A 15,725-nucleotide genomic window follows, 5' to 3' on the forward strand; every position below is an offset into this window, starting at 1 on the left:
ATTCAGCCACAAGAGCATTAGTGAGGTCGGGCACTGATTTTGGGCGATTAGGCCTGGCTCGCAGTCTGCGTTCCAATTCATCCCGTAGGTGTTCGGTGGGATTGAGGTCAGTGCAGGCCAGTCCAGTTCTTCCACACCTATCTCAAACTATTTCATTATGGACCTCGCTTTGAGCACTGTCATGCTGAAACAGGAAAGGGCCTTCCCCAAACGGTTGCCACAAAGTTGGAAGCACAGAATCGTCTAGAATTTCATTGTATGCTGTAGCGTAAAGATTTCCCTTCACTGGAACTAAGGGGCCTTGCCCGAACCATGAAAAACAGGCCCAGACCATTATTCTACCACCAAACTTCAAGTAGCATTTTCCTTGTATCCGCCAAACCCAGATGGTTTAACGCAAGCTTTACACCACTCCAGCCGACACTTGGCATTGAACATTGTAATCTTAAACTTGTATGCGGCTGCTCAGCCATGGAAACCCAGTTCGTGAAGCTCCTGACGAACAGGTCTTGTGCTGACCTAGCTTCCAGAGGCATTTTGGAACTCTGTGGTGAGTGTTGCAACTGAGGACAGACGATTTGTACGCGCTACATGCTTCAGCTCTCGGCGTCCCGTTGTGTGAGCTTGTGTGCCCTACTACTTCACGGCTGAGCAGTTGTTGCTCCTAGACATTTCCACTTCACAATAACAGCACTTAGTTGACCGGGGCAACTCTAGTAGGGCAGAAATTTGACGAACTGACTTGCTGGAAAGGTGGCATCTGTTGATGATTAGTTATTTGAGAAGGAGACCAAGTCAAGACGTTGGACCGGGTGGATTCAGTTTATAGTAAGGCAGTTTATTATGAGACAAAGATATTTGGCAAAGCGTGCACGGACTCCTTCGTTTAGCTCATAGGGAACTAGCAGAAGAGAGCCCCGAAACATAGTGTACATCCAATTTATACAATGAAATAACAGTGTGTTGACGTTGAGTCTAGTAGGTCCGCTCTCCTGACTGGTCGATGAGTGGAGGGACGGTCCACTCTCCAGGTGGTGTCGACTTCCCATTGGCCCTTGGCAGTGTCCGTTGTCCTCGGAGTCCAACACACCTAAGTGTGTGTGTGTGTGTGTGTATTTCTGGTAATTCGTGTCTGGGTGCTTGCGATATTCATGGAATGTTGTTCTTTACACCAGTGGTCAGTTCGTGTGGCTAGGGTGCTTTCATGTCTTGACATTTTTGTGTGAGTGCTTAGTCCGCCATCAGTCTCTGGGTGTGGTCGTGATTGGTATCCGTTGGTTGCTCAATATGTCTCTGGAGTTTTGTTGTGTGCTGTTGTGAAACATGTTGTGCAAATGCCCTCCTTATATATATCATTAGGTAAAACGTTAGATTATCTTTATTACAAATCTATGACTGTGCCACGTTGAAAGTCACTGAGCTCTTCAGTAAGGCCATTCTACAGCCAATGTTTACGAATTGAGATTGCATGGGGGTGGGCTCGATTTTATACACCTGTCAGGAACGGGTGGCTGAACTAGCCGAATCCACTAATTTGAAGTTGTGTCCACATACTTTTGTTTGTTTGATATATATATATATATATAACCACCTGAAACATGTCGGTTGGAGTTTGTACAGTAAACGCGCTATAACAGAACCTGATTTGGATACAGTACTGAATAGTAACAAAAAGCATCCTCTGAAAACTGACTGAACAGTTATAGTTTGCTGCTCAGACAACAGTAATGTGCAGTTTGTAGGTGTGATGCGTTTTGTTAAGATCTGATAGTGACAACAAAATGGTCTCATTGTAGGATCTAATTGTCAGTGAATGAATGGCAGACAATTCATGCAAAACACAAAATCTCAAATTCATCCATTCCAACAGTTTTATTTGTCAATCTTTTGAGTAATCACTTAGTACAACGACAACTAAAACTTTGCATTTCCAGTGAACCTTCATATCTGTGAATAATTAAGAACCATGTGTTGAAATGTAAATTAATTGGTTAAATTAGTAGAAAATGAAACCGTTAGAGCACAATGTATAACAGCATAATGTGTATAGAACATATGTCTAAGAGAAAAGACAAACCCGACTCAAATCAAAGGCTAAACCCAAAACATTTAGGCCATATCCTAACCTAAGATCCAAGTGTGTAGCTCACACGTTTCTTGTAAATCACGCATCGATTACAATAGAAGATTTGTGCTTAAAATGAGCGCTCAAATCTCTAGTCATGATTCGGCCCTACAGAAAAGGGTCAAGTTCTCATATTGCAACATTTAAATTTTAAGTGCAGGCTTTTTCTAAGTGTACTATAATCAAGGCTCTTCCAAGTCTGTACACATCCATATCAAGGTAGAATGGACCCAAGACATTCAGCAATTCCTCGTTGGCAGTGGCGCCTTTTACCGTCGCGTCCTCAAGCTGACGTGCGGTGGGGTGGAAGTTTGGCCACCGAGGTCCCCATTGTGTTAAGGGCAGCATGGATACGGAAGTGTAGCCTTGACTCCATGCTATAACCCTTGTAGTTCAGCCTGTAAACATCCAGATATGTCTTAATTATTCATCCTAGGCAGTAAAAAAATGCATCTAAAGTAGTGCTGGTTTCAATTGACACTTACTTGGCATTTTCTATGGTGGTGGTAGCCTTCCCCAAATCTCCTTGCTGCTTGTAGAGAAGACCCAGTTCATACATGCTGTATGGCACCAGGTAGCGGTCATGCTTGATCCCGTTTTCACTGTAAAAACACCACAACAGATTGTGAGAAAGCCAACAGATTTATTACATTTGGCTGCATCAATAGTCTTAACCCCTGGGCTGCCCCCTGAGGAGCCACACAAACCACATTCCTCAATGATCAGTGAATGGCGATAATAGCCTTACCTGGAGATGACCTGTGTGAAGCAGAGTTGGGCCTGGTCAAGACGGCCCAGGTGTCTCAGACACAGCCCCTTCAGCATCTGGACCATGCACTGGTCATCCACGTGGTACTCTGATGGATCTGGGAGAGGAAGGAAGAAAAAAAAAAAACTTTATTATTCTGTATTAGACGGGGGCTGATGGACCAGAAATCAGCCCTGGTATTTCTAACCTCAGACCATTTTTTCCCCCTTGAGACCCCCACACCGTCCCATAGATTAGACCTAGAGCATTGTGAAGGTAAACGAACTTGGGTCACTCTTCAGTTGCTCCTCTGCTTTCTTGATAGTGACCAGAATGCTCTCTGTCAGTTCAGGCCTTTTGCCAACAATGGTGAAGCCATTCCAAACGTATATCATTTCCTGTCATGAGGGAAATGCATTTTAGACCTAAATACTACATTTTAAAAGTTCACATATTGCTTTGAATGAATAAAAAGTGTTCTCACCACTGCAGGAATCAACAGCTTCACTGGCGTTGCGGCGCTGTACCGCTGAGCCTTCTTCGCGGCGAACTTCTCCGTTGGGATAGACTTCCCTGCCATCCGCAGCCGCAGGCTCTCCACTTGCCTATAAGACACATGAAAGTAGCCAAAACTATAAACCTTAACCCACCTTCCCTGTGTAACAGTGCCTTCCGTTCAGTTTATGATTCATATAAATATTACATTTATGCCATCCTGAAAATATAGTGATCTTTTTTTTGATGTGGACCTACTTTCTTTTCAAGTTGCATAGTATCTTTGGGTGCCATACAAATAAAATGCGTCTTTATTGACAACACATACCTGAACAACTGTTCCACATTCTCCCCAGTTTTCTTCACCTCCTCCTCTGGCATCATGCTGAGGATGGAAGCTTTCTGGAACACGTACACAGCCTGCCAGGAGAGACCAAAATTCACAATGAATATGTCCCATCTGTACCCAGACCTCCACGGGATATACCAGTTTTAGAACATGGGGGAGCTGTAAAGAGCAAGGAGGAAAGACCGTAAGGGTTAAATAAAAAAAATAAGAAAAAGGAGAGGAGAGTTACTGGAAAACTGGATAAGGACCTTAATCTGTGACCGGGAAGTAAAATGGTTTTAGTTAGGCTGCTAGGGCAGCAGGTAGCCTAGCGGTTAGTGTTGGGCCTGTAACCGAAATGTCCCTGGTTCATATACCCAAGCCGACAAGGTGAAAAATCTATCGATGTCCACTTGATCCTAAACTGCACCAGGGGCATCGTACCACTATGGCAGACCCTGTAAAACAACACATTTCACTGCACCTTTCCAGTGTATGTGACAACAACAAAAAGTGTGTGTACTATACCTGGGAACTCCATCCTAAATGTTTTAGTCAGGCTGCTACAGGTGTACTATACCTGGGACCTCCATCCTAAATGTTTTAGTCAGGCTGCTACAGGTCTACTATACCTGGGACCTCCATCCTAAATGTTTTAGTCAGGCTGCTACAGGTGTACTATACCTAGGACCTCCATCCTAAATGTTTTAGTCAGGCTGCTACAGGTCTACTATACCTGGGACCTCCATCCTAAATGTTTTAGTCAGGCTGCTACAGGTCTACTATACCTGGGACCACTTGCTCTCTTTGCAGAGAAGGTCTGCATACTGGTAGGCCTCCAGCCAGTCCTGCTGGAAGGAGTAGGACCACATAAGCTCCCAGTAACACAGATGGTGGATCTGACGCCACTCCTGCTGCGCCGCTATGCACTCCAGGAACTTCTTCTGGGCCTGGCGGACAGATACACAAAACAATGAGATATGGTTCTTGTTAGACAGAGGAGTACATTTTATAACTTGTAACATAGCAGACAGGGTCATATTCATTAGGGCACAGCATAGCAAAATACTTTGCAACAGAACACAAGCGTTTCTCATTGGACAAGTTTAGGAAGTTGCTCCCAGTTATGTTTTCCTCCATTTGGTACCCTAATGAATACTACCCAGGAAAATGTATGAAGATGCCATTCTTAAAAAGGGAGATTACTCACAAATTCAAAGTTACCCTTGAGCACAGCAATCCTGGCCTGGTAGAAGAGAATGAGGGCCCCCTAGAGAACAACCACAGTCGATGTTAACGGAGGAGAGGTGGCAAGTGGGAAGACCTTGCAGGAGGGGGACTGTTCACTTACATTGGGGAACTTTTCAATGTAGGGCTCCAGAAGAACATCAGACTCTACCAGGTTCGCCTCACCAGTACCTATAGAGAAGGAAAGACAAGGCATCAATCAACCCTAATGGCTGTTGTAAATTAAAACCCATTATCTAAGGATAGAATTGGACTGCCTGTGTAAATGTATCTTTTTCAATAATTCGTCTTTTGTCCAATCAGATCAGTTCTGAAAAAGATTTGACGTGAAAAGACCTGATTAGTCAAAAGATAAGAGATCACAACTGGGCTGCCTGTGTAAACACAGCCTAATAGTCCATACAAATGGATTAAATGCTCTTCACATAAGAAACCAGCTGGAGACAAAGTGACTTTGTAAAGCATGACTGAGACAGTTGATGATCACAGTACTGTAGTAACAATGGAGCAGTTTAGCATTGTCACCACCAGAGGGCATCCTTTATCCTCAAAACTCCAGTGGCCTGTGTGGCATTTGAGGAGTAGGTCAATGTTGCCCCTAGACACAAGTCTTAGGTCCTTTTGGGGTTTTCCCCAATTTAGGGTTCCCAGGTTATGGTAAGGTTTTGGGGAGGGAAAGCTGATCCTAGATCTGTACCTTACCCAGTATGACACTGATGTAGAGGTGGTACATCAGGAGGCACAGAGTGCTGAGGATGGAGCGCAGGCTGTTGCTGGCTGCCCCCTCCCTCAGCTGGGACAGACCCACTTCCTGTACAACAAGCCTCTGTCAACAACATACACTTCATTGCATCGTCATTGGCTTAATTATGAGGCATAATGGGAAGTAAACTAAAGAAATGTATAATTTAAAACATTTACAGATGTATTATTTTTTGACTTATGCAAGCACTCAGTTTTTGGGGGACAATAATTACTTTGAAAATAAAAAATATATATTAAAAAAAATAAATTAAAAAAAAGACTCCCCACTCGTACTATCCAAGAGAAAAGGAATATTTTGCAAGGCGGCCGGTGTGTGATGCTGAATAGTCTCAGAGAGAGAAGTGGTGAGACTGCTCCTCGTCACCTACCCGGTCTCCAGAGAAACCCATCCACTCCAGTAGTCTGAGGACCTTGCTCGGCAAGAGAGACAAATACTGAAAGAGGAAAACCAAACGGTAAAGATAGTGACCTCAGCATCTGAGGATCACAAAACAAAACCCCCCCTTGCATGTCAAAAAAAAAAAAAAAAAAAAAAGCCAATAGAAAATAAAAACATTCATAATTTGAGTTGAGAAAAAATATTTGTAATCTTACATTTGACCGCTTTAGCAACTCTTATTAATCTGCCTGTCCTACCATCTTCTACCTCACCCATACCGCTGAAGCTGAAACACCAATGCTCTTACCAAGTTAAATGAACCAATGCCCATGTTCACACCGCTCCTGAAGTGAGCTTGTGTGCTCATCTGGTCAGACTGGTTCTTTGCCATGGTTGACCAAACATCACATTCCCTATTAGAGAGGAGCCAAACAGGTATTTGGTTATTTTATAAGGATCCCCATTAGACATTGCAAATGAAGCAGCTACTCTTCCTGGGGTCCACACAAAACATGACATAATACAGAACATTAATAGACAACAGCAGCTCATGGATAGAATGACATATTGAACTATGAACTTGAGTACACTATCAACCATGCAAGATCTCCCAAAATACTTGACTCTCAAATGTGACCCTGCTAAAAACAATCACTGCTTGATAACATTTGATTCATTTCTTTCTAGTGCATCAATTCTGTGAACAGTCATTCTTATACTGGAAGCACAGGAGGCTGGTGAGAGGATGGTGGCAGCGGCTAATAATAAACTGGAATGGAGTGAATGGTATCAAACATATAGAAACCACATTTGATGTGCTTGATACCATTCCAGCCATTACTTTGAGCCCGTCCTCCCCAATTAAGGTGTCACCAGCCACCTGTGACTGGACCACAAAAACACGAAACATAATATCCTTTTCACATTATAACATAATATCCTTTTCACATTATATATATATCAACCAGTTCATGTGAAACCAGGCCAGCTCAGTACAGCTTGGTTTGGGTCAGTCGTGTGAAGAAAAAAAACAAAAAAAAAACTGCCCACTTGTAGATCAGAAAGCTGTTGCGGATCTTGATGCCTCCTTTGATGAAGCTGATCATGCTCTCGTCCAGAAAAGTGAGTGCACCCTTCTGCAATAGCGCCTCAGCATAGCACAACTCCGCATGCATCTCCTCTGCAGCAGGCAAGGAACAAACAAAGAGATGCCCTTCATTCAGTCAAAGTTTAGAATAGACCCACACATTTAAACCAATGTGGATGTAGTATATGTAAACAGTGCATTCGGAAAGTATTCAGGACCCCTTCCAATTTTCCACATTGTTATGTTGCCTTATTCTGAAATTGATTAAATACATTTGTCAATCTACACACACCATAACAGGTTTAGACATTTTTGCAGAACATAGAAATGTATTTACAAAAGTATTCAGACCCTTTGCTATTGACCCTTTGAAATTGAGCTCAGGTGCATCCTGTTTCCATTGATCATCCTTGAGATGTTTCTACAACTTGATTGGAGTCCACCTGTGGTAAATTCAATAGATTGGACATTATTTGGAAAGGCACGCACCTGTCTATATAAGGTCCCAACGTTGACAGTGCATGTCAGAGCAAAAACCAAGCCATGAGGTCAAAGGAATTGTCCGTAGAGCACCAAAACAGGATTGTGTTGAGGCACATACCCAAGAAGAATCAAGGCTGTAATCGCTGCCAAAGGTGCTTCAACAAAGTACTGAGTAAAGGGTCTGAATACTTATGTAAACGTGATAATTGTATTATAATTTTTGGGAAATTAGCTAACATTTCTAAACCTATTTTTACTTTGTCATTATGGGGTATTGTGTGTGTAGATTGAAAACAATTGAATACGTTTTAGAATAAGGCTGTAACTTAAAATGTGGAAAAAGTAATGGGGTCTGAACTTTCCGAATAAACTATACTGTGCATATTATAATTTTGCTACAGCAAATAGTATTTTAACCCCATGTGTGCTGGGCATCCTGACGCATGATAACCCAAACAATAAAATACATGAAATCAATGAAAAGGCCAGTCATGAAACATGTATATTTCAATATGGATGACTCATACTACATACTCATTTTCACATTGTCATGCATCATACTACATGTATGGATGTCCAGATATCATCCTTTATAACCTACAACCATCACGGAGATAGTATGCCCATCACACCTTCAGTTAAGTCGTCAGCTGGCTGCTTGTAAAACATTTCAGTGATGGCCTCCACCATGGTAGTCTTCTTCCGGAACCTGTGAGATAACGTACTGTGTTAAAGTTAGAATCCTTAGTTGCTACATCCACTTTTGGACAAAAATGTATAATATGTACACTACGATTGATTCTTGAAGACTATAACACAAATGCCTCATGAGCTTAGTTCAACTGTCATACCCAAATTTACATTTTGGGTTCTGATGGGGTAACTCCAATGTTTGCAAACTAACAGTCCTTGTATCATCCATAGTTGCATTACTCCAGGTCCATCCTTCAGCTTTTTACCAAAACAGAGGCGGGGTTTCCGCTTAGCTATTGTTTAGATTCCAGACTCTAGCTCTAAGTCCTGCCATTGCCCAACAATGTCTGAATCTGACGCGTGAGATAAAGCTTCAATGCATTGGCAATTGAAACTCTATAGAACTAGATGCCCTACATTCATGTCATTTCTATGAGAGAAGCAAAAGCATACATCTGGCACGTCTGCAGAGACTCCTTCAGAGCAGTCGTGGCCTTTTCAACATCATTGGGTTCAAAGGTCATGCCCGCCTGCATGACCAACATGCTGCTGTAGCCCACGGCGTGGTACATACTCTGGCTCCTCCTGAAAGAACATGACAAAACCCTTCAGAAACAGAAACTTGAAGCATTTTATTGAGAAATGGATCCAATGTGACCAACCAATGAATATACACAGAGAAAATGGACAGTTTCTGGTAGCCAATTAGGACAATTTGCGTTGGCAATATTGCAGTAGAATACACCTTATCGAACAGGTCACCATCAATCACCATTAGAGACAGACATGAGCAGTTCATCTTAAAGGATGTAAAGCCTCAAGGCAAGCTATGATGGTGAATGGGACATACCAGGGTCTGAGGAGATCCAAGGCGTCTGAGAACCGGTTGTTGAGGAAGAGGTCAAGGGCTTTGGCACTATCCTGCAAGGCAGTCTCTAAATCCATCTGGGATTTCCTGGGAAGGGAAACAGAAGTGCAGATCAGGTGTAGTATGTCTCCAGTAATGTTCTACACATGGATGTCATTGGCTGCTTTTGACAGGTCTCTAGCAAAGGGTTACTCAAGTACTATTTGAGAAGGTCGGGTAACACAAAATGTCAAAGGTAATTTATTGGCGTAATAAAATAAACTCACAACCCATGCGATTCCAAACTATTCAAACCCCTCTTGCTGGCGTTGAGAATTTAGCAATTTTAAAGCTAATTTCCTGTAATTCAACACTCTTCCATGTCTTGTGTGTGTTTATATGATACCAGGGGTTAAATCCCAACAGAGTTCCTAAAAAACTTGAGTCTGTATTGACCCCGTTCTGGGTCCGGATTGCAGTCCACCAGTTGAGTATTGGGGCTATAGCAATCACAGCATGCGGCAGACGGTATTAAATATCTATTTAGATACAACACAATGTTGAATCTGTCTGCATCGGCTGAGATTTGTGCAGTAGGCATTAATACTGTAACTATGGTTACATAGCTTATGGACTTCTGATAGCTCTTTTAAATAGAGGGAAGATCTAAATCAGTGTGTATCTTAGCATAGACTTGTGAAGTAGGAGACTTACGTCTTATCAGGTACCAGGAGAAAGGGATCCTCTGGGTCCATCTGAAAGTCAAGGAAATCAAGTTTATCAACTGCACAAGGAGCCATCATCAGTGCCGAGCCAAACTGCAAGCCATTTGGCTGTGTTTATACAGGCAGCCCAATTTTCATATTTTTCTCCACTAACTGGTCTTTTGACCAATCCCATTGGAGCTTTTCACATCAGCTCTTTTTCAGAGCTTATCTGATTGGTCAAAAGGCCAATTAGTGGAAAAATATAAGACACAGGATAAGTGTAAACGTATCCTCTGAGAATCAATCGAAATACCATCGCAGTGAATTTATTTTTCTTCTTTGGTATAGCAGTACATTTGTCACAGGATTCCCATTGGATAATTGAGAGTGCTGGGCATTGTTCAAATTCCTTAAGTGTATCCTTCCTTACCCTCTTCCTTGGTGTTTCTAATCAGTTATTACTTCAAAAGGAAGGCAATAACAAAGTCACTTACAGTGAGGGGTTTATTAATCCTTGGTCACACTGCAGGCCTTAACGCTCAAATCAGTTTTGCTTTTCAAATCCGCTTTGGCATACTGACTGTCCAAACCGCAAGTTACAAGTTACCAAATCGGATGTGTGTGTGTTCAGACTGCAGTCATTTGCTAACATGGCTACGCTAGTTGTCATTGTAATGACAGGTGTGTGCGCAGTGGTGTAGGCTGATTGGTGGTGGTGCTAGTGGTTCCTATCACTAGGAAGTTATGTAACAAGCTAAGGTGACAATGCCTGCCATGGACGTTTCCCAGGTGCTTTGAATACTCAATCATAGTGTATAAAAATGTTTAGAGCTTCAAAGTATAAGATGGTCCAACTTTCAAAACGAGTCCTTTTTGGCTAGCCACAGCAGTCAACTAGCTAGCTGTTTAGCTCTCTAGCACACAAACTAATTTGTCAACAATTAACAAGCTAGTTAGCTACCACATGTTCTTGTCAAACTGTCGTAGCTAGCAAGCAACAAGATATGCAGAACAGTCTAAAACCACTTCAGGGCAAATAAATCAGATTTGACCGTTAAGACAAGTCACAGCGCCAGGAATCAGATTTGTACCGGACTTCAAACCACCTACAAAGGGGGTTTGAAATGTGTATTGAAATATCTGATTCCATGTGCATTTTGGCTGTTCAGAATGCAGGAAAAATAAAGACTTATAACAGAAATGCAATTTTTTTTTTATTTGAGTCATTTCAAACTGCCAATGTGAACAAAGCTTTAATACCCCAGGCATGCCCCGGGAGAACCAGGTTACTGTTGATTGCATTCGTTTTGGAAGCGAGCTGCTTCCTAGGCGTGAGCCAGGTGCCATTTTGGCCGATGGCGAAGTGGTCTCAAAACAAAAGTGACGTACCCATATACCGGTTCAAAATAGCCAATTTTGATGAGTGTCACTGATAACTGAACTAAATGACTACCACCCCATAGCACTCACTTCTGTCATCATGAAGTGCTCAGAGACTACTCAAGGATCATGTCACCGCCACCTTACCGGCCACCCTAGACACTTCAGTTTGCATACCGCCCCAAAGGAATACCTATGTAAGAATGCTGTTCAGTGACTACAGCTCAGCATTTAACACCATAGTACCCTCCAAGCTCATCAAGCTAGAGGCCCTGGGTCTCAACCCCGCCCTGTACAATTGGGTCCTGGACTATGACGGGCCGCACACAGATGGTGACGGTAGGAAACAATATCTCCACTTGGCTGACCCTCAACAAGGGTGCGTGCTCAGCCCCCTCCTGTACTCCCTGTTCACCCACGACTGCGTGGCCATGCACGCCTCCAACTCAATCATTAAGTTTGCAGACAACAAAACAGTAGTGGCCTTGATTACCAACAACGAAGAGATAGCCTACAGGGAGAAGGTAAGGGCACTCGGAGTGTGGTGTCAGGAAAACAACGTCAACAAAACAAAAAGGAGATCATGGACTTCAGGAAACAGCAGAGGGCGCACCCCCCTATCCACATCGAAGGGACAGCAGTGGAGAAGGTGGAAAGTTTTAAGTTCCTGGACGTACACATCAGACACTGAAAAGGTCCACCCACACAGAGTTAGTTGAAGAATGATCAACAGCACCTCTTCAACCTCAGGAGGCTGAAGATATTTGGCTTGTCACCCAAAACCCTGACAAACTTTTACAGAAGCACAATTGAGAGCATCCTGTCGGGCTGCATAACAGCCTGGTACGGCAACTGCACCGCCCTCAACGGCAAGGCTCTCCAGAGGGTGGTGCGGTCTGCACAACGCATCACCAGGGGCAAACTACCTGCTCTCCATGACACCTACATCACCTAATGTCACAGGAAGGCCAAAAAGATCAAGGACAATAACCACCCGAGCCACTGGCTGTTCATACCGCTACCATCCAGAAGGCAAGGTCAGTACAGGTGCATCAAAGCTGGGACCGAGAGACTGAAAAACAGCTTCAAAAACAGCAATCACTAACTCAGAGGCTGCTGCCTACATTGAGACCCAATCACTGGCCACTTTAATTGATTGACAACTAGTCGCTTTAAACGATGCCACTTTAAATAATGCATACATATCTTACATTACTTATGTATGTACTGTATTTTATACCATCTACTGCACCTTGGCTATGCCGATCGGACATCGATATACTTACATGTACATATTCTCACTCACCCCTTTAGATTGTGTGTATTAGGTAGTTGTTGGGGAATTGTTAGATTACTCATTACTGCACTGTCGGAACTAGAAGCACAAGCATTTCGCTACACTCGCATTAACATCTGCTAACCATGTGTATGTGACCAATAAGATTTGATTTGACATTGGGACACAGGAGCTGTACAGAAACATGCTCATAGAATTAGAATATCAGATTGGCCATCAATCTTCTTATGATGGGATTAATGTCAGTCATTTTGGTCAGGGATTTGGTCAACCATGTTTGCCAGCGCTGTGATAATATACTGATTAAAAATATAAACGCAACATGTAAAGTGTTGGTCCCATGTTTCATGAGCTGAAATAAAAGATACCATTAATATTCCATATGCACAAAAACCTTATTCATCTCAAAGTTTACACAAATGTGTTTACATCCCTGTTAGTGAGCATTTCTCCCATTTGCCAAGGTACATCGATCCACCTGACAGGTGTGGCATATCAAGAAGCTGATTAAAGAGCGTCATCACACAGGTGCACCTTGTGCTGGGGACAACAAAAGGCCACTCTAAAATGTGCATTTGTCACAACTCAATGCCACAGATGTCTTGAGGGAGTGTCCACCAGAGCCTTTGCCTGAGAATTTAATGTTCATTTCTCTACCATAAGCCGCCGCCAATGTCATTTTAGAGAATTTGGCAGTATGTCAAACTGGCCTCACAACCGCAGACCACGTGTAACCACGCCAGCCCAGGACCTCCACCTCCGCCTTCTTCACCTGCGGTATCGTCTGAGACCAGCCACCCGGACAGCTGATTAAACTGAGGAATATTTCTGTCTGTATTAAAGCCATTTTGTGGGGGGGAAAACTCATTCTGATTGGATGGGCATGGCTCCCAAGTGGATGGCCTGACACCCAAGTGGGTGGCACCTGCCCAGTCATGTGAAATCCGTAGATTATGGCCTAATGCATTCATTTCAATCTAACTAACTCAGTAAAATCGTTAATTGTTGCCTTTATATTTTTGTTCAGTATATTTGCACACCAAAATTAACATCTGCTTCTCTGAATTGCCTTGTGAAAGTCTAACACTAAGATCATATTTTGTAACTTAGCTAGACATGTTGGCAATAGAACACTTTCAAATGCCCACCTGATCAGATTGCAATTTAGAATGGACCTTTTTAGAATGCGTAAACAGTAGTTGGGTGACAGCGGGGATGCAGGGTTGTGTTCCATAGAAAACAACTAAGTCAGCTTGCTCTAGTAGTTCCTCAACAGCACAGCTAGGAGAGCCCTATTGGTATGAAAATAAACAACTGAACAACTTGCTATTTAGAGCATTTCCACAAAATGCATGTCTTGTTTTTGGCTTCAAAGTCAATAACAAATGTGCATTGTCACACAGTGAGAACGATAATTGAGAATCCAAATAATGAATGATTACCTAGTTGGGCTAACTTTTTTACTTCTTGCTGTAGGCCAACATCATCCTCTTCCTGCATCCCTACTTGTAGCCTACCTGACTCTGGTATAATGCACTTTCACCTCTCACTATCAGTCTTGCATGTGCATCTTCCTGAATTAATATTAGATATTTTAACAGATCAATCTCGCTGGCATAACGCAAAATGATTTAGCTATAGTGTGGATGTAGGGCTGTTTTTGTTATGAGTTTATGAATATTTAATATGTAGCCTATAAACTGCATGGTTCCCCGTTTTTCGGTGGGAGGACAACACACCATTCATCGCGTGACTCCAATTTTACGTGGATATGGTGTTTATTATATCAATATTTGCGCATAAAGCCCTTTCCAATGCCATCTCTCCCATAACGAATTTTACGACACAAAAATATCCTACCATGTCCAACGAACAAATTAGGCCCATCTGTCTGCATTCATAAAATTGTACCGAAACCCATTTCCATCACAGCTGTCTTTGTTGATTTGTTTAGAAGGTAGCCTATGACTTTAATAGCATAACAACTGGGGATGGAAACGTGGTTAGTAAGGCTGCCCACTTAATTGTTACCCAGAAATGATTTGATATTGAGATAAAAACGGCAGCATTGGACCTTTTTAAGAACAACAAAACAATGAAGCTATTAGACATCTTCGACCAAATTACACTTTCCAACTCTAAAGTAATGTGTATGATGCTATACAAAAATTATTGAACGCTTCTATTGAAAGTAGGATTAGGGAAAATAAAATGTTGGCCAGTCCCATGATAGCAGATTATTTTGGTGTACATACAAATTACCCCCCAAAAATGTTATCACAATTTTAACCATAGAAGGGTCCTTTGGAAGAAGGACTGTTGAAATATGACATTATTGAAAATTGTTATTGAAATGTAACCACTGTCAAATTCATGGACAGATCTACAAGGACTGATCATCAACATCACAGATTCCCCCTTTAAAAAAATGTAGGCCTATTGAACGTTCAAATAATTAAAATAATTAAAAAGGCTAAAAGCGTCTTACCTTTTGGATGTTCCCATTCTTCACGTGAGCCATGTTCGATAGGACAGGAATGATTGTCAAATAAATAAGAAACGTTTTTATAAATACAATGGGGGGGGGAAATAGGTCTAAAAGATACAAGTTGATAAAAGAAAGAAGATAGTTCTCTCTGAATTTAGACGAAAAAATAGCTATTGGGCTTTGGAGTTAATCTTTCACCAGAAGGAAGAGAACTTACCCATTTGACACCTTTATTAAATAGCCTACTAAATTATGCATGGTGGGGTTTCATAATCAAGGACACACCCACCTAAATTGCAGGGCTCCCGAGCGGCGCAGCCGTCTATGGCACTGCATCTCAGCGCAAGAGGCTTCACTATAGTACCTGATTCGAAACCAGGCTGTATCACATCCTGCCGTGAATGGGAGTCCTATAGGACGACGCACAATTGGCCCAGAATGTGTTCTTAACTGACTTGCCTAGTTAAATAAAGGTTAAATACAAATAAAAAATGCAAAACGCAGCCCCACAATTAGCCTGTATTAGAGAGGGGGTTCGATTAATCTCGCCCGGGCACCCGTTTAGGCGTGTTTTTGCCGGGTTGAAAGTTGATTACATTCGATTTGGAACCTGGCTGCCCCACTCTGTCTTATGGCGAAGTCGGCGCAATGCAAA

General features: G+C 42.4%; 1 protein-coding gene across 3 annotated transcripts; it reads right to left on the reverse strand.

Moving 5' to 3' along the window:
• Nucleotides 1–1,857: 1,857 nt before the first annotated feature.
• LOC106602306 (tetratricopeptide repeat protein 39B) lies at nt 1,858–15,310 on the reverse strand. 3 transcript variants are annotated; one of them, XM_045716489.2, is made up of 18 exons: nt 15,071–15,310; nt 9,913–9,953; nt 9,202–9,306; nt 8,805–8,936; nt 8,291–8,367; nt 7,139–7,268; nt 6,396–6,501; nt 6,078–6,143; nt 5,647–5,770; nt 5,048–5,115; nt 4,907–4,966; nt 4,485–4,646; nt 3,697–3,788; nt 3,358–3,478; nt 3,160–3,271; nt 2,874–2,991; nt 2,611–2,727; nt 1,858–2,523 (listed from the first exon to the last, which is right to left on the reverse strand). In XM_045716489.2, the coding sequence occupies exons 1-18, from the start codon at nt 15,101–15,103 to the stop codon at nt 2,409–2,411; spliced, it is 1,779 nt and encodes a 592-aa protein (XP_045572445.1). In that variant the 5' UTR covers nt 15,104–15,310; the 3' UTR covers nt 1,858–2,408. The 3 variants fall into 3 exon arrangements, with proteins under 3 accessions (XP_045572445.1, XP_045572447.1, XP_045572446.1); XM_045716491.2 differs by having other exon boundaries at nt 5,647–5,755; nt 15,071–15,309; XM_045716490.2 differs by lacking the exon at nt 15,071–15,310 and adding an exon at nt 14,443–14,527.
• Nucleotides 15,311–15,725: the final 415 nt, after the last annotated feature.

The sequence above is a fragment of the Salmo salar genome, chromosome 04 (assembly GCF_965601325.2).
Source record: "Salmo salar chromosome 04, fSalSal1, whole genome shotgun sequence".
In the NCBI taxonomy this organism is placed as follows: Eukaryota; Metazoa; Chordata; class Actinopteri; order Salmoniformes; family Salmonidae; genus Salmo; species Salmo salar.